This window comes from Anser cygnoides, chromosome 14 (assembly GCF_040182565.1).
Source record: "Anser cygnoides isolate HZ-2024a breed goose chromosome 14, Taihu_goose_T2T_genome, whole genome shotgun sequence".
Classification (NCBI taxonomy): domain Eukaryota; kingdom Metazoa; phylum Chordata; class Aves; order Anseriformes; family Anatidae; genus Anser; species Anser cygnoides.
Genome location: NC_089886.1, coordinates 1,626,519 through 1,652,316, shown reverse-complemented (window position 1 = coordinate 1,652,316; position 25,798 = coordinate 1,626,519). Strand labels below are relative to the sequence as shown.

The 25,798-nt window shown below is 40.8% G+C and overlaps 4 protein-coding genes across 5 annotated transcripts in view; 3 read left to right on the top strand and 1 right to left on the bottom strand.

The window, feature by feature from the left end:
* Positions 1-532: 532 nt before the first annotated feature.
* On the top strand, positions 533-3,890 carry GDF9 (growth differentiation factor 9). Its single transcript, XM_013175813.3, has 2 exons — positions 533-962; positions 2,504-3,890. Exons 1-2 carry the CDS (start codon positions 533-535, stop codon positions 3,454-3,456), a joined length of 1,383 nt encoding a protein of 460 aa, XP_013031267.3. The 3' UTR covers positions 3,457-3,890.
* A 2,105-nt stretch (positions 3,891-5,995) lies between these two features.
* On the top strand, positions 5,996-7,108 carry UQCRQ (ubiquinol-cytochrome c reductase complex III subunit VII). The gene is made up of 2 exons (XM_048057366.2): positions 5,996-6,222; positions 6,880-7,108. Exons 1-2 carry the CDS (start codon positions 6,069-6,071, stop codon positions 6,972-6,974), a joined length of 249 nt encoding a protein of 82 aa, XP_047913323.1. The 5' UTR covers positions 5,996-6,068; the 3' UTR covers positions 6,975-7,108.
* A 140-nt stretch (positions 7,109-7,248) lies between these two features.
* On the top strand, positions 7,249-12,745 carry LEAP2 (liver enriched antimicrobial peptide 2). Its single transcript, XM_013175811.3, has 3 exons — positions 7,249-11,152; positions 11,574-11,713; positions 12,596-12,745. The coding sequence occupies exons 1-3, from the start codon at positions 10,985-10,987 to the stop codon at positions 12,630-12,632; spliced, it is 345 nt and encodes a 114-aa protein (XP_013031265.1). The 5' UTR covers positions 7,249-10,984; the 3' UTR covers positions 12,633-12,745.
* An 812-nt stretch (positions 12,746-13,557) lies between these two features.
* AFF4 (ALF transcription elongation factor 4) overlaps positions 13,558-25,798 on the bottom strand; it is a 49,873-nt gene continuing 37,632 nt past the window's right edge. The window contains exons 15-22 of one of the 2 annotated variants that reach the window (XM_013175810.3): positions 23,932-24,029; positions 23,220-23,283; positions 22,937-23,073; positions 22,447-22,518; positions 21,160-21,253; positions 20,592-20,635; positions 19,426-19,646; positions 13,558-18,886 (exon numbers count right to left, since the gene is read on the bottom strand). In XM_013175810.3, the coding sequence (XP_013031264.3) occupies positions 18,768-18,886; positions 19,426-19,646; positions 20,592-20,635; positions 21,160-21,253; positions 22,447-22,518; positions 22,937-23,073; positions 23,220-23,283; positions 23,932-24,029 (849 nt within the window). In that variant the 3' untranslated portion in view covers positions 13,558-18,767. The remainder of the gene's footprint in view (positions 18,887-19,425; positions 19,647-20,591; positions 20,636-21,159; positions 21,254-22,446; positions 22,519-22,936; positions 23,074-23,219; positions 23,284-23,931; positions 24,030-25,798) is intronic. The other variant, XM_066977112.1, reaches the window with a different exon arrangement.

Here is a 25,798-nt window from a genome sequence, read left to right as displayed (position 1 = left end):
ACATCCACAAAGAAGCAAAATTTGAGAAATACATTAGCAGCAAATGAAAAGCACTTTCACTCTTTTTTATTACCTTATTATTGCTAATGGCAATAGTATTTAGCATTTTAGATATATTTAGCAATGACAATTAGCATTATTACTGACATTTTCTTAACAGTTAACTCACAAATATCAAAATTCGTGCAAATAACATGCATTCAGTTAGACTTGCCAATATTAGCTTGTCTCCCCGGCTCCCTCTGGAGGCTGATAAACGAACACTTGTATTGCAATTTACCACGTGAAAAAGGTTTACTCGGAGAATAAGGATTTTGCTTGCAAAATGCTTTCATGTGCAGCGACTCTAGCCTAAATGCAAACAAGCATGTGGGTTCCGCAGCCAGCTGCAGGTCTTCCTCTTTGGTTTCTAATGAGAAAGAAACCTCCCTCCCATGCCACAGCTGCACCGTATATAAGGGCTCATGCTCATGCACTCTTTTTTTCTTGAATATTTTAGGGGAGGTGTTTTTTGGCTGCAGCCCTAAAAAGTATGGAGGGTACCTGGAGAATTTGTGTTTGTTTCTATTGCTATATTCACTGGCTTTCTTCTAGCATCCAGTGTTCCCCCCGCTCCAGGGACAGTGCAGCATCTGACAGGATCTCTGGGTTATTGGTAGCTCCTGAGGAGGACCCCAGCGAGCTAAATCCATTGTTGCGGCTGCCAAAAGGTGTGAGACGTGGATATGCCCTCCTGCCACCCCTTCTCAAGGTGTTGTCTGACCAGGGACGCCAGAGCTGGGAAAGCGAGGCCCCGAGGCTACAGCCAGACTCCAGAGCCCTCAGGTACATGAAGAGGCTCTATAAGATGTCCGCTACCAAGGAGGGGATCCCCAAGGCCAACAAAAGCCACCTCTATAACACTGTTCGACTTTTCACCCCGTGTTCTGAATGCAAGCACGGCCACAGGGACCTAATGAAAGGTAGGTGCGCGGTGACCTGAACTTCAAAGGTTCAGCTGGTTGGGGTTTATTTTGGCATGTTCTATGCTTGCAATATAGCAGAAAAATATCTCACTCCATTGGATTTGTTGCTATTTTAAGCCTGATGGCTCTTCTCTTAGCCTGTGTAAGTTCTTTGTAAAGAACTCCTTGCCTTGTGCTTTTCCTAGAAAAGAATCGTAACCAAACGTGTGAAGAGCAGAACCCCTTGTAAGGCAGGGGCAGGTCTGAAAACTGGGGTGGCTGAGCACATCTGTGACTTAGGATTTTTTTTTTTTAATGTGGTCCAGTCAGAGCAACAATCCTTGGCCTTTAATTTTACTTACGTGATTGGTGATGAGTTGTCTGACTTTTCCTGACTTGGATTCCTCCGCTTGGAGAGCCAGATAACCTGAAACACAAACATCATGCTCACACACAGTAATGGCGCTTTGAGGTTGAGGATTGCTTAAAAAGTATTTGCTATAGAAAAAATAAATCAATGTTTATGGCTAAAATTTCCTGGCATAGTATAGTCTACTGCTTTAAAAATATACTGTCAATTAACAGTTAATCTCATGATTACATATCCTAAGTACAGTAATAATTAATGTAATAGCCTGAATCTGAACCAATGTCCTACAACTAATTTTGAGGCTGTTATTCAAATTTATTATTTTAGAGAAGTCATTGATATAGACCATATAAGTTTATCAAGATCTACAGAGCCCTCATCTGACTTCTGATTATACAGTCTATTAAAGTTTGATGATCAATTAATGTATTTATGTGGTCAAAAAAGAATGCTTTCTGACTTACAGAAAAACAGTGGTGAGAGTAAGAAAAGCAATATATGTCCACATCTGGAATGCAGGCCAGAAAACGGTTTTATTAATCTCAAAATGAAATGGAAATTAGAGAAAAAAAATTAAAAAAAAAAAGGAAAAAAGAAATCATGCAAAAAGATAAGAATAGTGTATCTTACAGTATGAGTGAATAAGACAGAAATCTGCATTCAGAATGGCTTGGAAAGTTTTTATTTCATAACAGAAAAGCAAAGTGATAATTTTTTAAATTAGTGTTAATAAGTTTCTGCCTTGCTATTAACCAGACTTGCTGTCAGCTGCTGGTCAATAATACATGAGTAGCAAGAATACCTGGAGTTAATAATAAAAAGCTCTCAAAGCATTCAACTTAAACTATTTCATTTATGGCTTCTTTTATAATCCAAACTGTCTAGTTCCTCCTTCCCCATATCAACAATGGGAAAAGCCAACTGCTAACATTGCTGTGTATTGCCTTATAACTAAACAGATTTTAACACCTCTTAAAAGCTTGGGGCTTCTTGGCTTTGTTGTTTTCTTAACTTTTAAATCTTGAATTTCTGTTCCAGCCGAGAATTTCATACAATAAAAATATGTTCAGGCATCTAAATTGGTTTCTTCTGCTGCTTAATCATTTCTAATTACCCAGTAGACAAAAGTATTTGTCTTGGTGGCAAATTAAGGTACAGTAACTGTGCAAAATTTTGTTTCCCTTCTCAGGAGACCTTCACTCAGGGGATTTGCTCTTCAACCTGGATCGTGTTACTGCTCTAGAGCACTTACTCAAGTCTGTCTTGCTCTATTCGTTTGACACATCTGTTCCCACTTCTTCTTCCTTTACATGCATGTGCCATTTGTCTGTTAAGGAGCATGATTTCTCTAGCCAAGTATGTCCCAGTGTTTCTCACACTGTAGCTTTTAGCCTGCACTTTGAAGTTAGAAAACGCAAGTGGGTGGAGATTGACGTGACTTCTTTTCTCCAGCCTCTAATTGCTACTAACAGGAGGAATATTCATATGGCTGTGAACTTCACTTGTCTGATGGGCGATCCACAACACAGCACTGAACAGGACAGTTACATTAATATGGCTCTGGTTCCCCCTTCTCTTCTCCTTTACTTAAATGATACCAGTGAGCAAGCTTATCACAGGTGGAACTCACTCAGACGTAGAAGGAAAAACCCAGTGCGGCCCAGGCAAAGGAACAGTCTGCTGGCTGATATTACAGATGACGAAGGAAGAGAGAATCCGCAAGGTAAAAGGGCCTCTCGACGTCGAAGAGACGAGAATCTGAACGAAGCTCCAGCAACTCCACCTTACAATCTGAGTGAATATTTCAAACAATTTCTGTTTCCTCAAAATGAGTGTGAGCTCCACAGCTTCCGTCTAAGTTTTAGCCAGCTAAAATGGGACAAATGGATAATAGCACCACATAGATACAGCCCTCAGTATTGCAAAGGGGACTGCCCGAGGGTAGTGGGGCACCGTTACGGCTCTCCTGTGCATACGATGGTGCAGAACCTAATATATGAGAAATTGGACTCATCTGTTCCGAAGCCCTCTTGTGTTCCTGCTGAGTACAGCCCACTGAGCGTGCTAACGATAGAGCCCGACGGCTCCATAGTCTACAAAGAATATGAAGATATGATAGCTACTAAGTGCACTTGTCGGTAGTGGGTGAATCCTAATTCATTTTACACTTAGCTTGGGTATTTTGAATTATCAGAATACCTGTAGCATTTGTCTAACAGCTCTTTAAAATTGGTCAGGATTTAGCATGCGATTAGTAGGTGTTTACATAATAGCACTTATTTTTGTAGCCACTCAGCTTTTCTAGAATGTGAAATTAAATGTAAATATCTTTTTATTGGAATAATTTTGCATTTAAAATATGAAAGAGGTTTCAATTACCAGGTGCCTATTTTAAGCTGTTTTGTTATAGATTAAAAAAAAAAAGGAAATAAATGCCTATCATGCATACAACTTAAGTTCAGTGCCTGCTAGTCTTCCTCTATGTAATGAAATCTTTTGTAATGACATTTCTGACAAGTGTCTATGGAAAGAGGAAAGACTCTAATATTAAAATTACTTTCTCAGTTTTTTGCTCATATTCCCTAACACATTTTTCTAATTCCCCTAGCAAGAAGACAACTTTTCCTTGCAGTTCTGTTTAAAAAAAAAAAGTTAATCGGGCTGTTCCTTGCTTTTCTTCTGTCATGCTCTTGAAGCTTTCTCAGCAATGGGTGGTAAGAATTTAAGGAGAGATATCTAGTAATTTGTAGGAAAAAATCAAATCACTGAACTATTTGAACACAAACATGCAACAGCTTACACATGCTGTTAAAAAAACCTTGATCTGTTTTTTAGAACAATATACAAGATTGTCATGGTGTTAGGGTATGGGATTCTACCTGTAAAACTATGCTGCCACATGCTTCTGAGGTATGTGGAAATGTTCAACACTGTCACTTAAAGGCTTTTAGGAGGTTATTAAATTAGTTAAATGCTGTTAAATGTCTAGTAGTCTGATACGAGATGTGAAGATGTAGGGCCATAGCCTCATTTCCTCTCACAATAAGGGTGTAGGTAACAGCCCCTTAATTCTGTATGTTTTTAAACAAAATCTTCACCAAGACTAATGTGTTTTCTCCTAGATTTTTCTAGTTACAAGAATTTTGTTCAAAGCACTTGTTTTGGGTTGGGGACCCAAGCTAAGAGAGCTTTAGACGAAGCTCACACAAAAGACAGCTTTGATGTGGATTTTTAACAGAAGGATGTGGTGTAGCACTGTCTTGTGTGGTTTTTGTTTTTCTTTGAATCACTAAGACTAGCCTTTAAAAGGGCTTGCAAATGTATTGATGCATGAAGTCCCTAACTTCCTACTAGACCCTAACATTAGAGCCTGACCTGTGCAGTACCCAAGGGCTTGGGAACTCAGCCTGGCAGAGAAAGGCCTGAACCTGAGGTGCCGTGCGTGACTTCCCAGCGCTGTGACAGGACACGGACAGTGCTTCACCTCCCAGATGTGAACCAGCCGGTGCTGCTGTGGTGCTTCTGTGAGCCTGGAGTACCCTGCAGAGGTGCAACGCTGCCTGGCGAGCAGTCACATAACTTCCACCAAAGGAGGCCTCTGACTGGGGCTGCTACCTAAAAATAGTGCTTGCTTTGGCTCTGATCAGAGGTATGGCTGGAAAACACCAAGAGCTCAAGGCAAAAACCTTGGTGTCAAACAAAATTCTAGCCCAGGTCAATATTGTGTTTGATTGGTGTAAAAAAACTTCCCTGCCTAGTGCGCGTTGCTCCCACTAACCCCTTTCAAACCCGGGGCATTCAGCTTCACCAAACAGCTTCTGTATTTAAAACTGTGTCCCTTCACATTATTATTTTGTCTCATTTACAAAATTGTGACAATGTCAGTTAGGTTTTTTTTTTTCCACATGGTATTTTTGGGAGGATTCACATCTGTGAGGAGATGCACATTGCTCCCACTAATCCCTTTCAAACTGGGGGAATTCAGCTTCACCAAACACTTGTGTTTAAAACTGTGTCCCTTCATGTCATTATTTTGTCTCATTTATAAAATTGTGGCAATATCATTTAGTGTTTTTTACTGACACAATAAAGAACGCTAAATGACATTGACACAATGTCACTTACTGTTTCTTTCTCCACATGGCATTTTGGGGAGGATTTACATCTGTGAGGGGATGCGCTCACAGCCTTCACGTTATTATTTTGTCTCATTTATAAAATTGCAGAAGTATTTTTTATTTTTTTACTATGACAGCATCACTTAGTGTTTTTTGTTGTGGCAACATCATTTAGTGTTTTCCACGTGGCATTTTGGGGAGCATTTACATCCGTGAGGGGATGCGCGCATGGCCTTCACATTATTGTTTTGCCTCATTTATAAAATCTCGGCAACATCAGTCGTTTTTACTGTGCCAACACCGTTTAGTGTTTATTTTTGTCGCAACATCGTTTGGTGTTATTGCCGCAACGTCATTTGCTGTTTTTTTTTTTACTGTGGCAACGTCCCTTCGCGTTTATTAATTGTTGCAGTGTCATTTAGGGGGTTTTACTGTGGCAACACCACTTAGTGTTTTTTATCGTGATAACGTCACTTTGTGGTTTTTTTTTTCTCCACACGACATTTCGGGGGGAGGACGAACACCCCTGAGGGGGACACTGCCGCCGCGCGGACCGGAAGCGGAAGCGGCATCAGCGATGCCGCTTCCGCTTCCGGTCGGCGCGGCGGCGAAGGCGGTCGCCAAGGTGACACCGCCATGGGCCGGCATTTCGGGAACCTGGCGCGGGTGCGGCACGTCGTCACCTACAGCCTGTCGCCCTTCGAGCAGCGCGCCTTCCCCAACGTCCTCTCGCACGGGCTGCCCAACGTGTGGCGGCGCTTCAGCTCGCAGGTCTTCAAGGTGGTGCCCCGTGAGTATTGGGGGGGGGAGGCCTGAGGGGGAAGGGGGGGGCCGTGAGGGGATTGGGGGGGCTGGAGGAGGCTGAGGGGGAAGGGGAGAGGCTGGGGGAGGTTTAGGGGGGTCAAGGGGACTGGGGGAAGCTGGGGGGGAATGGGAGGGACTGGGGGAGGCTTTAGGGAATGGGGGGTGGATGGGGGAGAACGGGGGAGGCTGAAGGGGGAAGGGGAGAGGCTGGGGGGGGGATCAAGGGGGCTGGGGGGGAATGGGAGGGAATGGGGGAGGTCGGGGGAGGCTTTAGGGAATGGGGGGGGGGAATGGGGGAGGCTGAGGGGGACCAGGGGAAATGGGAGAGGCTGGGAGGGAAGGGGAGGGGCTGGGGGAAAGGGGAGAGGTTGGGGGAGGCTCGGGGGATCAAGGGGACTGGGAGAGGCTGGAGGGGAACGGGAGAGGCGGGGGGAGGCTGAGGGGGACCAGGGGAACTGGGGAGGCTAGGGGGAAATGGGAAGGATTGAGGGATGTAAAAGGGGAAACGGGGAGGTCAAGGGGGACTGGGGAAGGATGGGTGAACAGGGAGGGTTCGTACCAGTTGTCGTTGTGAGCCAGCCTGCCGCAGCTTTGCCCCCCCCTCTTCGCCGTGCGGCTCCTCAGCGCTCTCCTCTCTTTGCAGCCTTCGTGGGCGCCTACCTCCTGTACTCCTGGGGCATGCAGGAGTTCGAGAGGCTGAAGAGGAAGAACCCTGCTGACTACGAGAACGACAAGTAGCCAGAGCCACGAGGAGATGTTAGCGGAGATGTTAGCGCACCGTGTTATCAGCGTCCTGTTGCTAAGCGTGTTCATGTGATTAGGATGACGGGCAGATAAAGTGTTGTCTAATAAACTTTAACTCTGTCTCATGACTTTGTGTGAAGTCCATGGCTTTACATGTTGAGGTGAGTCGCATGAAATGGCTCTCCGGTTCACTCTGTACAGAGGGATGATCAGATTAAACTACTCTATGCTCAAACTATTTTACTTTTTACTTTACTTTTTACTTTACTTTTTACTTTACTTTTTACTTTACTTTTTACTTTACTTTTTACTTTACTTTTTACTTTACTTTTTACTTTACTTTTTACTTTACTTTACTTCTTATTTCCAGCCTCTTTGCCTCTTGTTTCTTTGAAACACTTCTCAGTCTAGTTAATGTAGCAAGGGCTGTCCTCAGCTATCATTGGTTAGAAATAACAGTTCGGGGGTAAGCTCATTGATCCCTTTATCTGTCCCTCACCAGCCACTTTTTCCTCTTGAAATAGAATATATTCCAGCCTTGAGACGCGTGAAAAAACAAACGACCCATCTGACATTGCCCAAAACTGTATGAGCTGGCTGATGGCTCGGAGCTGAATGTGGACTCTGCCCCACATACACCTACCTGGGTATCATAGTTATTAACGTTAATCAGATGATAAACTGCAATTCTGATGTCTGCTTGGTGTTAACAGTCCAAGTTAGAAGCTTCTTCTTGGGAACTACAAGGAGAAAAAAAAGATTATTTTGACACCTGAGGGTGATCTCAGGAGCTTTATTGCTACTGTTCGCTTTTAAAACTGTGCCTAAGAAATTCACCCTGTAGCTCCAAGTACGACACGCTTTGCTCTCCAAAGTCCAGACCGTTTGGCTCAGTTCTTTATCTTTTTTTTCCCCTTAGTCTTGAGCTGATTGTCTCAAGCTCGTGCTCCAAGCAAAGTAACTCATTTATCTCCCTGTTGCGCTAGTCCCGCAGCTGGTACTGAGAATTTATCTTATCTGCAGAGGGAGAGTGACGTTTTCCTGGGGTAGTTGCTTTGTGGGCTCAGGGCTGAGCCGTCTGGAAGACAAAGATGCTCAGTCTCACTTCAGGAAGCTGGGGGTATGCAAATGGTGTAGTCAAATGCTTTATGGTTTTGTACTCGAGCACAGTCAGAGGCTGGCCTAGCCAGGAGCAGTGCAAGTGCTCCCACTGCACCACAAGCTTTCTGTGCTCCAGTCTACGTTTTGGTTCACCGGTACTTTGTAGGCAGCTTAAGCAAGACGGGAGCATTGAACTGGCTCCAACAACTGGGAGGTGGCAAAGATGGCCGGGGGCAGGCTTTGCTCAGAACTCTCATTTGCCTCCTACTTACCCCAAAGAGCAAGGGCAGCTGCTCTGTAGCCTAAATAACCGGACTCGTAGGCTTGGCACAGCGGTAGCTTCAGTAAGTGCTTCCTCAATCCCTTTCCTCTCAGGAACTCTAGAGGGTGAGCAGCTCCTCGCAGCCTCTGCGATGAGGTCTCTGCCCCCGTTTCACAGACGGCTGAACTATGGCCTAGCCAGCTGCCAGCCTACTGTAAACACCGGGGCACGTTCAGCCGCTGCCGCCGAGTTTACCCACGGCGCTGCAGCCCCGTGAGCACCGCTGCCAGTCCCCAGCTGCCCCCCGGGTCCGGCCCGCGGGGCAGGGATGCAGAACCCGGCGTTTCCTCACGCTGCCAGCAGCGACGGCTCCTGCCCGCTGCGTGGCAGGGGAGCGTTGGGCTGGGGGGTGTTTCAGCGTCCGAACGCTGTGTTTGAAAGTTTCTCAATCTCATTTGTTTCTGTTCTCCCTTTGCTAAATGTTCACGGGGGCTGTGGCTTCCTACTGGCAAATAGGAGACAGCGGGCTACCGTCTTAATCATCTGATTTATTTCTATTGTCCCTTTGCTAAATGTTAGAAGTGGCAACACAGCAATGTTCTGTAACATTCTGGTGTTTAAACCAGCATTTTTGCTGTGGCTTCTGACTAGCCAGCAGTAGACGAGTGGACTGCACTGGATTTGCATACATGGAAACAAGCAGTCCGATTTTTTTTTTCTTTTCTTGCACAGAATAAACAGATTGCTGCTTCAAAGGGATCTGCAACTACGAGCTGACACTGTTAGCAACCTAGGACACACAACAGTTCTGACGTATCATCACAAAGTACTAATCTTAGCTAGCCAAAAAAGCTGAGGAACGATGACTTACTGAGGACACGGCTGTCAGAGCTGAGCTGTCACTTCCCATCCTGTGCTCCAAATACGCAGTCAAGACTGCCACCGTGGCTTTTCTTGTCTCTGTTCTACTACAGTGCCTAGTGGAGACAGCAGAATTAGAACTCACATACATGTAAGGAAAGGACTTAAAGGGAAAAACATTTGAGAAATTCACAGCCAGATGCAAGAGAAACATTCAAGTTCTGCTATTTGATCTGTCATTATTTACTGTCTCATTTCTTTCCCTATGTGAAACCAAGGAAGGTGAAATGACGAAGGGTTTCGATTCCTTCCCGCAAGGAAGCGAGACAAACAGGGGAAGAGTAAGGAACCCCAGGAAAGGAACAAATCTTCCAATAATAGCTTGCAGGCGATACGCTGCAAAGGGGTTTTATTTAATCCCAGTGAAATTTGGGCTAAGGGGTAATCATCCGTAGGCAGGAACCTGACAACATGGCAGGCATTATCTTAACCTCAGTAACTTGCCTTCCACGCTGGCACTTATACTTCCATATTAAGCAATCACAGAAAATGTAGTCTATTGCATCCGTATTTAGATTTATAATTTAGCTAAAACAACTAATTATTTTATACGCTATCTTCCTACTTGAAGTAACTTTCAAAACAGAGTGCCTCCAAGCCTCCACGCAGTGCTTGCCATGGCTAAACTGCTATTGTTGCTCTGCAGTCTCATAAATCATTTCCTTGACGATACAGAACACGCGGACAGATTTGGGAGCCAGATGTATCAGACAAGGAGGAGGAGGAGTACTGGCAAGGTGCATCGAGAGAGGAGTGATCTTAGAAACACTTCTCCCTCTTCCCCGTGGGAGACCAAGTGGGAGAAGTGTGTGTCTGAACGGAGACTTTGGGCAAGATGAAAGGTAACGCATGGTTCTTTTGAAACATTTCCTCCAAGCTGCTGCAATCTCTTCTCACTGCACCACGGAGAAGTGCAAGAGTGCTCTTAGCTCTAATCTGCCTGTCCACACCAGTGGGAGCTGCTGTTGGCACCTTCTAGAAGACTGCTCACGAGTTACACTGTAAGACACAGAGGCAGACTACAGCAGAGATGGCTCGTCTAAAGAAACCATCGTCTTGCTACGTGGAGCAACTCAACTCCAGAAAATCCTTCCAGCCATCTCTTCTGCTTTTAGGGTTAGCTATCTAGATCATCTTTAACTGCAGATTGGGATCCTTGAAAGGAGATGTCTAAGATTTATCAGGAATAACATCATTTTTACACTCCAAAACCCATATGGAAAGTACCGCATCCACATTTTAAACACAATGTTAATGGAAAGAAAGGTCAGAAGTAACTTGCTTATGACTCTTTCATGTACCAAGAACGAGAAGCAGAACCAAAAGTACAATTTGCTGCTCCAAATAAACTCGGTAGGACAATACTTACCTGCCAGCTGGCAAACTCAGAGCTGCACATACTGTGAACATCAGAGAAGTTAAATAGGGTTGTTATAATAAGGCTTTTGATCTTTACCACGCTACTTTGGGCCACCCACCCTTTTGCTTGCAAGTGCAGGATGGAGTTCTGGTAACGTGTTAGATAGGTTTTAAAAAAGGAACAGTTGGCAAACCTGGTAAGCTGACCAGACAAAGTACAAGTGGAAGGAGAGTAAATCATTAGCTAGATAGACAGGCCTTGAACCAGATCGCTTCAGGAGATGCTAACTTTGTAATTCCCTCTTGCTCTGAAATGAACTTTGTTCCTGTAATGACTGACAGCTGATGCAATGATAAGAGAATGAAGTCTATAAAAATCTGGCTGAAGCTTGGCAAGTTCTATTCAGGGCTCTTCCAACCTCCTCCGCCCACAGCTGCTCCTCCAGCCGAAGCAGCAGCCCATACTGTGAAGATGCACTGCTTGAAAGTCATGGCAATCTTCTTATTCTGCTCACTGCTGCTCAGCCAGGTAAGTAGAGAGAACTATTTAAAATGCTAGCTCAAACAGCCAGGCAGTGAACGAAAGTGTTAGGAGCTACACGAATAACACTAAGTGCCAGAGTCAGAAGTAAGAGCAGAGCTCTTTTAGCAGATTCAACATCCTGAAGAAGTAAATAACTGCTTAAAGCGAAAACTGGGTTACTCTGAGATGTAATTTAGCAAATAATTCTGCCTTCCCTCTCAAGACAATTAAAAATGTTGATTTTTATGATTATTTCTTTAGGGTTAGGATATAAGCAATTGTACTTTAACAGATCACTCTATGATTTGAAAACAAGATTTACAGACCTTCACTTAAAATTTATATGATGATTGACCACAGCATCAAAATGACCAACTGCCTACAGCCGCTGCGTGCTCCTGACAGCTGTGCCACGACTCTGTTTCAGATGCACTGTGCTTCCTTGCACCAGCCACAGCCTCACCTAAAAAGACAAAGGCGGATGACACCTTTCTGGAGAGGAGTCTCACTGAGACCCATTGGAGCCTCCTGCAGGGATAACAGCGAATGCATTACAATGCTATGCAGGTAACTAACCCTAACCAATATTAAGGCTCAGGAATACATGATGTTATACTACGTAGAGAAAGTTTCCACTTATTCTCACTCAAGATATGGAATTAATTCTGTGCATAAAAAAAAAAGATAGGAGGGATATGGATGAAGCAATAGATTTAGACCTTTTTTGTAAGCAGTACAAACAGAACAGAGTCCAAATGCCCTCGATGACAAGCCTTTGTAGTTCCATTGCAACCCAGAATAACCATCTTTTCAAAAAAAAAAGGACAACCAACCATAGAATCCTGGACAGCTTCTAGGTAACCACTTAGAGGCCTTAAATATTAATCCATCTTTAAAATGGTAATCACTTTAAAGTGATTACTTAAGCTCATCATTTAAAAGCTAAAATACTAAAGCAAACATAAGTTAACCAATTACATATAAAAAGTGATTAGTTAAAATTACTACCTAGTGACTGAAAGCTGATTTTGTGTGGCACTTACTGTACTTACACCTGAAAGCAAATGGAAAATGGGTAGAATAGATCCATCTACACACAGATACTATAGGAAATGACAGTCGGGTTCCTATTCTGCATGCGTCTGAAATGAATCATTTGGTTCTAGTGATTACCATGGATGAACTATAACAGCAGCTACAGGAAGATAAATAGACAGGAAGGCATTTTTGTTGTGTATAATTTCTACACTGGAGCCTGGCCATACAGCCCTGGGTAATACGTACTTTGGAGTTACCATGCAAAGCAAAGAACATAAGATGAATCGAGACAAACTGAGTCACGTTAAGCTGAATACAAGCACTGTCGTAATAGCTGAGCGCTGCTAAGGACAGACAGACCTGTTGGAGCCCTACGCAGCTGTCAGTGCCTGATGATGGTTTGTTTTCCAGGAAAAACCGCTGTTTCCTTAGATCGGCCTCCGAGTGACCTGTCGTAATGAAGAACACCCATCACTGTTACTGCTAACAATGCTCCGCTCTACTTGTGAAATATTTATTGACCGTTCAAAAGCTATGACAGTGAATCAGCAACAATTATATTCGACATTTCTGCCATAAGAACTGGTAAAAGGACTTCAAAGAGCTGGAGAGCTTTCAGTAACCAAGGCTGTACCTCCGCAGCATACGCCTGAGGATGACTCTCTGGCCAAGCTCAATAAAAGGACCCTGCATCTCATGTTTGTTTTGTTTTTTTATAACTGTTAATATATATTTTTTTAAGGTGTGGATTAAAAGTTTATATTCAGTAAACAACCTGGGTTTTTCCTTGTATCCTGTGAGCAAAGTGTATGCTGAGTGCGCATCAGGCATTTCAAGTAGGAGTGCTTATTTCAAACTGGACTTTAGACATTTATCCTTCAACCTGGCAAGTGCTTAAAGTAGATCACGCTTCCATCTCATTTCAGTCTCAACAGCTGAACTCTTATCAGTACTTCAAATAAAGGCCTGTCGGAAAGAGGGAGCAAACAAACTGATAATAATACTGCTAGCAGATTCAATACGCCAAATATATCTGGTGATAACTAGAAAACGTATTTACTTTTAATTACTTCTAATCAAAATTGCCTAAGTAAAGTCCTAAACTGACCTCTTCCACTGAGGGATCTTCTTATTTCAAAATACATTTATCAAAATCAGATCCATCTTAACTCAGAGGGCTGAGAGAAACAAAGCCACTTTTGATTAGGCAAATATCAACAGGTCTGGGACACACAAATACTGAACGTCATTTTCCTTTGTTACACAGAGAGCATTAAAACAAAGACGAAAACTGCTTTAAAATGCAATACTGGGGAGGAGACAGCCCGTTCAACAGACACGAACACAGTGTTTATGAAGTTTAATACAGAAAATCTATTTGATATTTATTAAACTTAGTTTCTCCAGTTACAGTTTTGCATTGTACAAAGCATTTTAATGACACAGTAGTTAAAAAGATCTTTACAAATTGAAATGTGATACCCTTTTCTCCAAATATTTTAATTGCCATAAATTTGTTTAAAAATACACATTAAACGCATGTTTCAGACACTAAACTTTCTATAATCTCAATACCACAAAATACATAGAATATACTATACAGATGTGGAAAAAATCTAGTTAGTATATAATACTTTGCTCACCATTAACAGCTTTATTACGTGAAATGCACATACTGACTTAGAAATCCTAATTTTGAGCCCCAAAGTACCCTTTGAAATTTCAAATGTATTGCAACAAATAAAATCACAGTTTGTTTTTTTTTTAGGTTTTGGTTGAAAGACAGATGCCTAAATATTTTGATAGAAACAGAATGTAACACATGGACTTGTCATGTACAAAGCATAAAACAGAGACATCCCATTAGTTACTAACAGTACCTTTCTGTATGATTAATAAGGGCTTCATTTATAAGTGACAGCTTAAAAGTTACCTTCCCCCTCCCACAAACCCTCCCCCAAAAGAAAACCCTTCTTCACCAAATAATAATTTCAAATAAGATAAAGGATTTTTAATAAATATATAAGCACTTTATCCTCCATATACAAAATTTCTTAAAACAATTTAAAAGGGGGACCAGATACAAATGTCAGGAACTGTGCTTGCAAAAGTCATGCCTGGTCCTTAGAGTTGAGTGTTCAGATGTATAATGCCAGTGCAGCCGACACCAGCCGCTGCAGAAGTACTGTGCACCCGACTACATCAATTCCTAGGGTTGCATATAAAAACTGAAGACGGGGAACACTGCATTCCAATTTGCCTGTATCAGCCCCGTTGGCAAACGTGGAGAGTTACAACGGGAACGGATACATTTCCGTTAAGTTTCCAGATGAAATTAAAACAGGTAAGCGTTTACATAAAGATAGCCTATATAAATTCTGTGCTGTAACGCAGCATTTCAAATTGCTCAGTATAGTGTATTCGATTGAAACTCAGCCGAGACTGGCAGAGAGCAAAGAGCTAGCGCTGCCTCCAAGGCTGCTCCAGCAAAGACCAGAGCTCCTATCGAGGCAGGAATTCACTCGCTGCACAGCTAACCCTTCCCTCTCCGCCCCCCCGCCCCCAACACCGCCGTTTTCAAATGGCATCAGAGACCAATTCCTTGAAAAGTAATGGAGTTAGACAGAGATCATGATTCCCTGATTGATTGGGTTTACCCAACTTTCATGCTTAGGACATTTGCCTCCTGGAATAGGTCTGTATTTGTCTGAGTTGGCTACCAAAAGCTTTGGCTACTCTTTATACTTAAAAGGTATCTTTACTTTGCTGCTTGGAAACATACAGTTTTCCATAATACTGATTCCTTAGATGGAGTAATTTAAACCCTGACCGAAATACTCGTCAGACATCTAATAATTTGGAAGTTGCTTACTCCCCAATGGGTAATTCAAACTTGACTTGCTCAGGCCCTTAATATAAACACTGCAGTGACAGTAAATATCTGTTAGGTAAGTGAAAGATTAAATACAGCAAAGGTAGTCTCTCTTTCCAATAGTTTCCCATTTTGGAAAATTACATAATTATCTGCCTACGGCTTTATTTTACTTGCCCCAGGCAAGCACAACAGTACTTCCATAAAGTACTGACTCTCTGTATGTTGGGGCCATTCGTAAATACATTTCAGGGCTTTTTTTTTTTTTGTTATCACAGCAATCAAGCCTCAGCAATCTAAAGGAATATACATTGCACTCCTGTATAATATGCAAGATTTATCACCAGTAAGATGGTGATTCATCACTCAATAAATAATATATCAATATAGTCAGTTGCACCATAATCTAAAAACAAGTATAACATATACTTTGGACAGACTGAGTTCATATATATATACATATATATTAAAAGACACATACAATACAAATTGCATACTGCCATCAAAAGCCAAGAAGAGCCATCCATATGCTCTGCTTTATGGCTAATAGTTTCAAATCAAAATAAAAGTATCGGGCTGTTTTACTCTGGTGTCCTAAAGATTTGTTTATAAATATAAATGGTTGCACCTTATCACCTAGGAACCTGCAAGTTTCACAGCAAATTCAAATAATATTGATATCTGAGCAAGCCTAGTCTGATTAAGCCATTTTTAAGATTCACCAACTGGGACCGCGTTCAGTAAGGGAATTAAAATTACGGCGCTGATATGTATTTAATATACAATCGTCTAGGGAATCATTTAGGAAGCCAGGAGTTAGGGATTCCCTCATTAGTCAATAGTGCGACTTGCCTTAGTGCTGAAGTGACATGCATTTCCACCGCTGTTGTGTAAAGGTTAAAAAAAAAAAAGATTTAGATTGTTAGCCTGCATTTTGACAGAGGGATGGAAGCTTATTAAGTATTTGCATTTTTTTTGGCTATGAAATCTGATAAGTACCTAACTTCTCTCTTCGAAACAACGGTAAATCCCAACATAGATATGCTTTTGGAAGTGTGAAATTTAAGTTTCTCTGCTTGAAATAGCCACAGATGAGTAAGGCATTTCTTTTCAATGAACAAGACCACCGCATATCTCCCAGACAGACAGAAATCTGGGACAGCACTCTTGGAGGGTATTTCACTGTGAAGTACACTGTTTAGGTGGGACACTTTCAACCAGTTCAGGTCCACATTTTGACACAATGTAAAAAGTCCTCTGGTCATTTGAAGACAATTCTTTAAGATTCACTGATCTAGGGATAAGCGATACATTTTTACAGACCAATTGCACGTGACACCAAAAGGTATTTGTGGGACTCTAGTAAAAGAAAAAAAAAATCCCAGAGATGAGACCATTCCTGCTGACAGTCATGGTAACTGTGCACAAAAGAGCAAGCCAAAAAACAGCCATGCTGGCTAGTGCAGCACTACACAAAAAAATAAACTATGAATGCAACTTCTAAGAAGGTATTTTTTATATAGCGTCAAAAGTGTGCTAGGCACTTTAGAGTATTAAAGGAAAAAATAGTTGACAGTGTCCCATTAACCAGGATGCAGAGTCTGAGGGTACAGAGTTCTGTCTCTAACAGCAAACACTAAAAGAAACGTGATCTTGCACAGTGATTCAATACAAAGGATGCTCCAACAGACCTGAACGGGAAATTCGGCTATAATTGAACAAGTCACAGGTCCGTTACCCACGTATCGGTTTGTATGTAGCAAAGCTCTTCTGGAAGTACAAAACACGCTGGAACGCAAAGGAAGCTCTACGAATATGCAGCTACCTTTTAGTAGGTTACTAATTTGCAAAACTCCTAAACTCTTAAAGCCCATAGGACATACTGCAGTACTAAGTAGCGTAGAATTCTATTCCTTCCGTCGAGGTTGCCATGAGTTTGGCACTTAACTACAGCTACACAAAAATTTAGTGCAATAATTTTCCTGAACATGCACGTTCATATCTGGTACAGAATAAAGGGTTAAATGGGAGATAAAACAAAGCAGCATTCCACAATCTCACTCTAAAGTATTCAGAGTTTGACTCTTTAAAAGGAGACCACTGCGATGAGAAGTCAGTTTGTGTGACAGACACTAGTTTTAAAAAGGAAATGGAATTTTACCAAAGTACTGCAGAAGACCACTGCATACAGTATACCTGGTCCTGCTGTAAAACATCTTGTAAACAGTTCATAAAATCTTCATCTAAAAGTAAGGCATAAGGCACACCAGACATGTTAGGGGCACTAAGCAATACTGAAAGCAGTAGCATTTTAAACCTTTTACTCAGACAAGCACCTTGCGTGGAAAGGTACTTTGGTTTGCACGTTTTGAGAGCAGTCAGCTGCAACTCCACGAACCATTTCTGTTGCACCAAATCGCTTCTCTCAAGTGAATATTCTGCTCCATCAAACACACCAAGCATTAATGGGACCTTCATTAACATGGGGTAAATACAAGTTTCAAATCCATTCCGCATCAAAGCAGTTAGACAGCTTCCCTGTAATAGCAGGCGTGCTCCCCACCCCACAATGGCTGTTGCACTGTCATGCTGTAGTGTCCATTAACCATCAGACCCTAAAAGGAAAAAATGGACCTCCGTTTCTACTTAAGATTCCTGGTTTCTCAGTCAATGGAAAAGATGCAAATGACGGTTCTGGTAGGAATTTAACTCCTGTTGGTTTGGTTTTTTTTAAACCACAAAGTTCGCTGATTTTGAATGTGTCAAAAAATGACAAGCAAGGAAACAAAACCTATTTTAAATGAAGAGATACAAAAAAGCACAAGATTGTCCATTTCAGAAACCTTTCCTGTATGCATCGCACCTATCTGACTGAAGTTCATTCCTACACCATTACTTTGATATCACATCGAATACAAATTACTGTAATGTTTTGTGATTTGTTATAGTGTTAATCAATGTTTGAAACTGCCTTGAAAGCAACCCAAGTCAGATCCAGCTAAATATTTTCCATATAAATTTCTTTAAAATTCATTTAAACGAAGTATCTTAATATGTAGAAGAATATCTGGAACTTTTCTATTTAGTACAAATTCTGCAATAATAAATCTCTAGCTGTCATTTATTAGTTGACTCATAGGCATTAGGCATGAAAAGTATGGTGTTCCTACACGTTAGAACCTATCAATCCTACTTCCTTTTACAGGCTCTACCACCACAAGACATTACAGAGTAACAAAGCTCACAAAGTCCTTAAATAAAGTGTCTATGTTTAATTTCTGCTAAGTACTTGAAAGGGTAAATTTAGGGAAGAAACAGCTAAAAATTGCCCAAAATCGGGCTTTTCAAAATTAAAATTAAAAAATTAAAATAAATAGGATTTAAACTGACTTATGTATTATGACTGGAATTCCAATGATCCAATCTATCCATGATAGATTAGCAAAAGTACACCTTTATATTTTGCAAATTTTAAAATATTTAAATAACTTAAAACGGGAATACTGAAGAAGTCCATTAACCAGATAATTTGGGGTTAAAACACAAAACACAAATGAGGATGGGAGACATTTCAAAGCATTCCTTGCTCTTAGTGTCAACTAAGCAATGTGTTATGGCAGTCTTCCTTATTGACATGACACAGTGTTGTGGAGATAAATCAGAGGCAGCGAGAAAAATGTGTTCTATTTTCCATTCCTTCAGTTCAAAATATCACTTGGCATCCAGGCGCAACCAATGTAGTCCCTGACGGGTATAACGCACTAGGTCTGTCATGATGCTTGAATTAAAAACCAGAGGGCCCATGACTTTATCCAGTTCAGCAAAGAACTCTAAAACAACAGAAATGCAAGTTAAATTAGGCACAATCTTTCACGTTGGCTGGTGTACTGGAAATACTGCATCACAAAAAAAAAAAAATGTTTTCAACACAAATCTTTCAGGTTAAGACAGAAGAAATGAAAGATGGCTGAATGTTGGAAGAATAAAAATAAAAGAAAAAGATCTTTTCTAGTCAATTTCTTTACTCTTTCCCATAAGACTAGTAGATGAGAATAATTATACTATGGTTAAATGGTTGCAAAACTTTTTTTGGTCTTTTCCCTCAAACGTGTATATTTACTCAAGATAAGAATTTCAGAGAAGGAAGTGCACCAAGTTTCTCTTCCTACAGTGAGCAACTTATGGGAAAATCAGGATTTGTTTATTTAAAACAAACAGTAGGAAACATTACATCACCAGCACCATCTGACAATCAAGACAACCAGCCCGGGGAATCACCATAATCAAAGGCATCGCTTTCTGTCCTTCTTTTGCAGAAGACCCAGCTGAGCATCCTGTGAGGTTATAACCTGCCTGTGACGAGCCTTACCTTTCTGTTCTTTAGACAGCTGTTCGGCTTGGTCCCATATTTCAGTGGCATAGAGGAAGTTGGATGTAACTTGGACATAGCTGGCTGCCATCTGATGGATCCTCTGGGGGATCGTCACCGAAGACCCGCTCCCTGAAGGGTTGGCTGCCCCAGAAGAGTAATTTCCTGAATTCCCTGGAGACAGCTTTGGAGAGACTGGAGACGGCATACCAACAGGCTTGCTGCTTATCCAAAGAGAAATATTAAATTGTAAAATGCATGCATATGTACTTCAGGCTTGTCATGCTGTAAGAATTATGCTCTAAGACCTCTCTTCCTACACCTCAGAATGTGGGATGCTAAAACACCCCCACTTCACACATCAAGAAGTCAGGGTTTGCCCTGCAACAGATGAAATGCACGGGCTGGTAAAATACCAAGGCTCCTCCAGCACCTGTGTTTCAGCTTAGTATCCAAAACCAATCCTCACCATCTTTTAATTTAAAGTCTTAAACTCATTGTTTAAATAAATTGAACCTTAAATAATAATAAAAATAAAACTACATGGTTAATTATACTGCCATACTACTACATTTTCAAATAACATGATGCAAATCTGAAAAGTTCCCCTAAAATTCTGGGATTTTTAATTTTGAGAGAGTGATCTATAAAAGGTTGGTTGTTAAGTTTTAAAGAATAAAAATAAATTGCTATACTATGGAACAGACAACCCTGAAAGTACTCGTAGCCATCTGGGCTTGCAGCAGTAATAAAGCTATCGTTTTGCGGGAAAAAGCGTTATATAAAACAACAAATTCACTAAGACAAGCACTTTGTATGTTAATGACCCACTACTTTTTTTTTTATTATTATTATTTTTCACCCCCAACAAGGAACTGCCTAAGTTTCAGTACAGCAATATCAAAAGCAGCAGTTTTCCAAACCCTTTATCAGAATAAAATTATCTATTACAATTAGAATTATCAATGAAATATTGTTAGAATGATCTATGACAATTATGTGAACAACAGAATCGAAAACTAGACCTTAGAACAATCAGGAATTGGCTAGAAAACAACTAATACTCTTTAGAGTGAAAAGCTACTCTTCGAGTACCTCAGGTGCACAGTTTATGTAGAAAACTAGCTATGCATTGGGAAATACTGGTACCAACTTTCATTACTTACCTTCCCATACCAGGTGATGGTGCTTGAGAATTGTTATAGGAATTCTGTTGGGGGAAAATAAATTTGTCCTGATTTATGTTTATATTTTAATCACATTTTATCTGCTTAATCAGTCATTTTTAAACAAGTTAGTTCTTACAGCTTTTCTTTTAAGCAATAATCAAAATCCTGAATAATATCAAGCAAAGTACTTTCAAATGTGGTACAAATATCCCTTTTACTGATGACTAAGACAAAAATCAGTGAAGACAAAGTGAGGTTTCAGCTTTGTTATACCTGCAGAAAGAAAAATCTTTTAAAATTCTCTTTGAAGCTTACTAAACTTATTAAAGACAAAAGCTACATCAAATTATTAATAGATATCTATCATGTTAGGACCAGTGGGTTGATGACATTATAGTCATGCTGAATCTCCCCAGCTTTAAGCTACTCAGCTCAAATATACTTCCAGTTCTAAACAGAGCGTCCTGGAAGTTTGCACGCAGCAGTCTGTAAACTGGATAGAGGAATTTTTAGTGATGTAGAACTTTAATTTGATTAAAAATGAAAAAAATATTTATGCAATTACCTTCAGATGTTCAGTCAGAGTCTTAGAATATTTCAATGCACTTTCCTTTTTCAGTTTGAAAAGCCTTAGGTATAGCAGAGATTGGCACCGAAGACTAACCAAAGACAGAACAGCAAAACATTTACAATTAAAGCCAAGTTTATCGCATCTCAGTGAAGTTCAAAAATCTAGCAGCTGTGTTTTTAAAACCTTTCTCTCCTAACTCTGAAAAGCCAATTGTCAAGTCTTAAGTAGCAAAACTCCAAACCCACTTTTAACTTCTTAAGGAAGTGAAAGCCACAGCTTTCTGCCTTGAGCGGAAACTATAGTTTTCCATGACTTTGCTGATATAACTGATCTCCAGTTCTGAGCTCAGGAGACAACATTAAATTACTTGCTAGATAAGAGTTTCATTTGATTTTTTGCTTATGTCATGACATACTGAGTCTAGTGTATTCTGCTCTAGCCTCCCCTTTCTTTTCCACCTGATACTGGTTGGTTCTGCTCCACTGCTTGCTGCAGCCATTTCACTGGTCCCGAAGGCAAACGACAATTCTTCAGTCATTCTAAATTTTGACGTATCGCTGGGTGAATACACAGGAAGGACCCTCATACTTTCTGCTATTACTCCTTTCAAATCCAGTCAAACACCTTAGTTTCAAGTTTATCTTTGCAAAAAAGGCACAAATCAGAGCTACAAATTCTTTCACATGAATAAGCAGTGCATGTTGATAATCCCATCTTACAAAAAAATAAAACAAACCAGAAAACTGTTTGTTTGTTAATGCAACAATGGTGTTTTCTGAAGCACTTAAGACACCGAACAGCCTCCTATCAGCTGGATATCAAACTCAACAGCAATCCATTATTTTTGAGTATTGCAATTTACAAAGCGAAAATGGAGAGGTCAATTCATCAACAGTAATTTTACCAAAACATTAAGGAGGATAAAAGTTCAAAAGATCTCTCCACCATTTCTAGCTGCATAACAACTTTGTTGCATCATTGCTGCTATACATATCCCACCAATGAAATCATGTTCTTAAAATAAAAGCACTAACTGACAATTTTAAGGAAGTCAGACAGAGCTGGAGAAAGATTCAGTAATTTAATTAATAGTCCGAAAACCAGAGAGCCTCTCTGCCCAAATTTACAGTAACCAGATATATAGCATTAATCTTTCTGCACAGTCAAATGGAAAACTCATATTTTGTTCAAAACCACCTGAGAACTCCGTGTAATGCAGTATTTCACGAAGACTGCACTTGAAATAATCAGTGTGTTGTATTAAGTTCAGAACACACGTACCAAAGCACTGCTAGTCTTTTATCTGCAGCTGTAGCATCTGGTGCCAAGTAATTCTTCAGTTTCATAGTGTACCTACAAACAAAGTATCAACAAGTAAACAATCCATCAAGTAAACAACAAAATAAAGTATTTTACTATCATTTATCCATCACCAAAGTTCCTATCAATTTCTAATTTCAACCATGTTCACCATTTCAGTTACTTCCCCCAGACCTTAAACGAAACATGACTACATAATGATTGAAAAAATTTTGCTTTTCATGTATTACGTATTGTTGAGAGACGTCAAGAACCTTGGAACAAAGGATCTCAACATTCATGAAAACACTTTAAGACCCAGCAACTGGAACAAAGTGGTAAGTGATCTGGTTTTACTGGAAAGTAAGAGATTTCAAAAGTCGGTGGAAAAAGCTTCCTGAAACCTAGAAGCTCTGATTTCCAGACCTCTTTCCCACCCACTTGACTTTTGTGTATCCTCTACATTGCTTACTTGATTAATTCCACAGTTTCTGAATACATAGGGAACGGGGACTTGGATTCCTGAGCATTTTTCTCCAATGCATTCCCACACTCAATGAACGACACTACGGCATCTAGGTAGTACACAGCCTTCTCGAACCTGTCAGACTGAGGAGATGGAAAAAAATTTAAAGACAAAAACCAAGAGGATACACCAGAAAATCCCAGTACAGTCATGGAGCAACCCAGCAAAAGCAGTAAACAAAAGCCAGTATAATGTGCAAACACTGGAGAAATACTGCAGATTTACTTACCAGTGCATCCGCATTATGCTTTAACTTCTTTGCTTCCTGTAAATAATGATCAGCTGAGTAAGTCCTACAATAGAAGAGATAAACTTATGGACTCAGCACCATCCACAATGCATTTCCTTTTACGATCAAAGTTTCTTAATGCTGACTTTTTTTTTCCCAACTCAAGTTACAGGAGCTACTGTATTCTGAAGCTGTTTAAAAAATACTTGTAATAGTTAAATTGTATGATTATTTACAGTATGATAAAACTGTTAAAAACAGTTACATTCAGTTCTCTCGTTTCAGGTAATTTGAAACAGTATTTTGAGCAAGATGTTTAGTACACAGGATTGCATTTGATAACCAAGCAAACCAAACACTTGATCAACAGTGTGGGGTAGAGAAGGAAACAAAACAAAAATTTGAGGGTGCAACGGACCTGTCAGCATTTAAAACCAGAACAACCCTGAGCTATGCAACTCTACTGCTTGGTCCTGTCTTGCTCTAGAGGAACGTACAGGGCAGGCTACGGTTCCTTCTCAAGGACTGCGCTGTCTACCAAGTACGTGGCACACAGAGCGGGCAGACAAGCACATCACTGCAGCTCTCCAGAGCATGAGCTTGAACTTAACATCTTTTGTGAAGCAAAAAGACAACGCTTCCCCACAGGAAGGTGGCTGTGCTCTAGGACTAGCATCCCCGCAAAGGGAAAGGAACCCTCTGCTTTTCTTACCTGTCATCAAAAACAAGTTTTGCTCTTCTAGACTTTGAGCTCTCTGTAGATGGAGCAGACACAGGAGGGCAGTTTGAGGAATTGTTCAGAATCTTTTCCTGAAAGGAAAATTGTTCCCAAATCATAAACTTAAAGAACAATTAAGTCTTTTGTCTTCAAATAAAGCGTTTGTTATGTAAATTTCTCCTGTGACTTCACAGCTACTTCACAGTAAGGTCATTTTTGCAGCTGCTCTAGCTGCCATACAGTAACACGGCTTCCACAAGGCTTTCACCTCATGCTGGCACAGAGGAAGACACGGAGGCTGCGATCAGGCTCTTAGCTCTAATACACCAGGAGACCTCCCTCAAAGGAAGGAACGCAGCTATGGTTTCCTAGACACACCTAGGTCCAGGAAATCCCTCCCTGAATCTCCCACATTGCAGTTTCTAAGTCCCGTTTTCCCAGCCTAACAAAGATGCTATGAATATTTGAACGACTTCTCATTTTTCTCAACAGTAAACTGCTGAATATCTTTGCTTTGAAAACACTAGTATTTCACAATGATAAGCAACATCTTCAAGGAGAAATGACAACTGTCCTCACAATACAGTCCTTGCTCCCTTAAATTACACACAGCTCAGTGACACTTCAGGCTAAAGACTGGATACTAAAACATTCCGTGATTTTAAAGTGAATCTGTTCTGCTCAACAGTGTAAAGCAGCTTTCCAGCTTCACATGTGTTTTCAGCTCTTTGGATTTATCAAGACCAAAGGCCAGCTGTACAGATGTATTTCATAACCTACCTTTATCAGATCATTGCTAATCAGAAGGATCCTGCAGTCAATACCAAAACACGCAGTGGAATGCAGTATACTGCTTTAAGAAAGGCATGACTAAGCATATCCAAGGTATAAAAGGATAAACATCACACAAGTTAACAGCTGGTTTAGGGATAGTTCTATGCTAACAAATAAGGAAAGGACAGACAGCAGCAGTCTGTGATGCAACTTCACTATCTACAGGCATCCTGGAAGTGTCTCGACGCACACAACCTTGCCAGGTTTCTAAAAATCTCAGGGCAATGGCATCTGAAGTAACACAGCACGTCTCCCAGTCCAGATATTTCATGAACTCCACCCTGATGACTAAGCTACTTTCTGCCATCGCTAATGGCAATTTGCTGCTTTACTCCTGCCCAATCAATTATCCTTCCTGAACGCTTTAGACCTTGCTTCTAACCTTCTCAGAAACTGCAAACCCAACCACTGAGGTTAGCAGCTGCTTAAACTACTGCAGTTTCCAGAGCCCATAGGAAGCTTCGGGGCTTTGCTGCAGAGAGCTCACAGACAGACTGCGCCAACATCTTCAGCGTACTTTGGAATCCCACAGATGGAGCTGAAATCCCTCCAAGTTAAACATATTACACTCGAAAATCGGCTATACATTAGAAATTGCTTATCACAGGTATTCAGTGATACATTTTAAACAGTCAGATGTTCTCACAAAGTAATTTCTGTCCAGTAATGCACATTTATATATTGATGAAAAAACACATTACATTTCAATGACTTAAGCGCATCATCTTCCTGTAATATTTTTGAATCCCATCATCTAGGTATCTTCCTAACCTAAATCTCTTAAATTAAAAAGTTTCCTGTATCATCTTTGCACCCATGTTTTATCTACTCTAACAACAGAGTGCTCTGTACCTTCCTGAGCTGGAGTTAAAGGGACCTTTCTGGAGTCCTAGGATGCAATAAGATGAGAGCCATAACTCTGCATCCTAGCAGTGAACACAGACCCAGCTTCTGTTCTTAAAATTAGGACAGGATTTGTATCTGCTCCGATGACATAAGAGTAACCTCATTATTCTATTTACTGTTG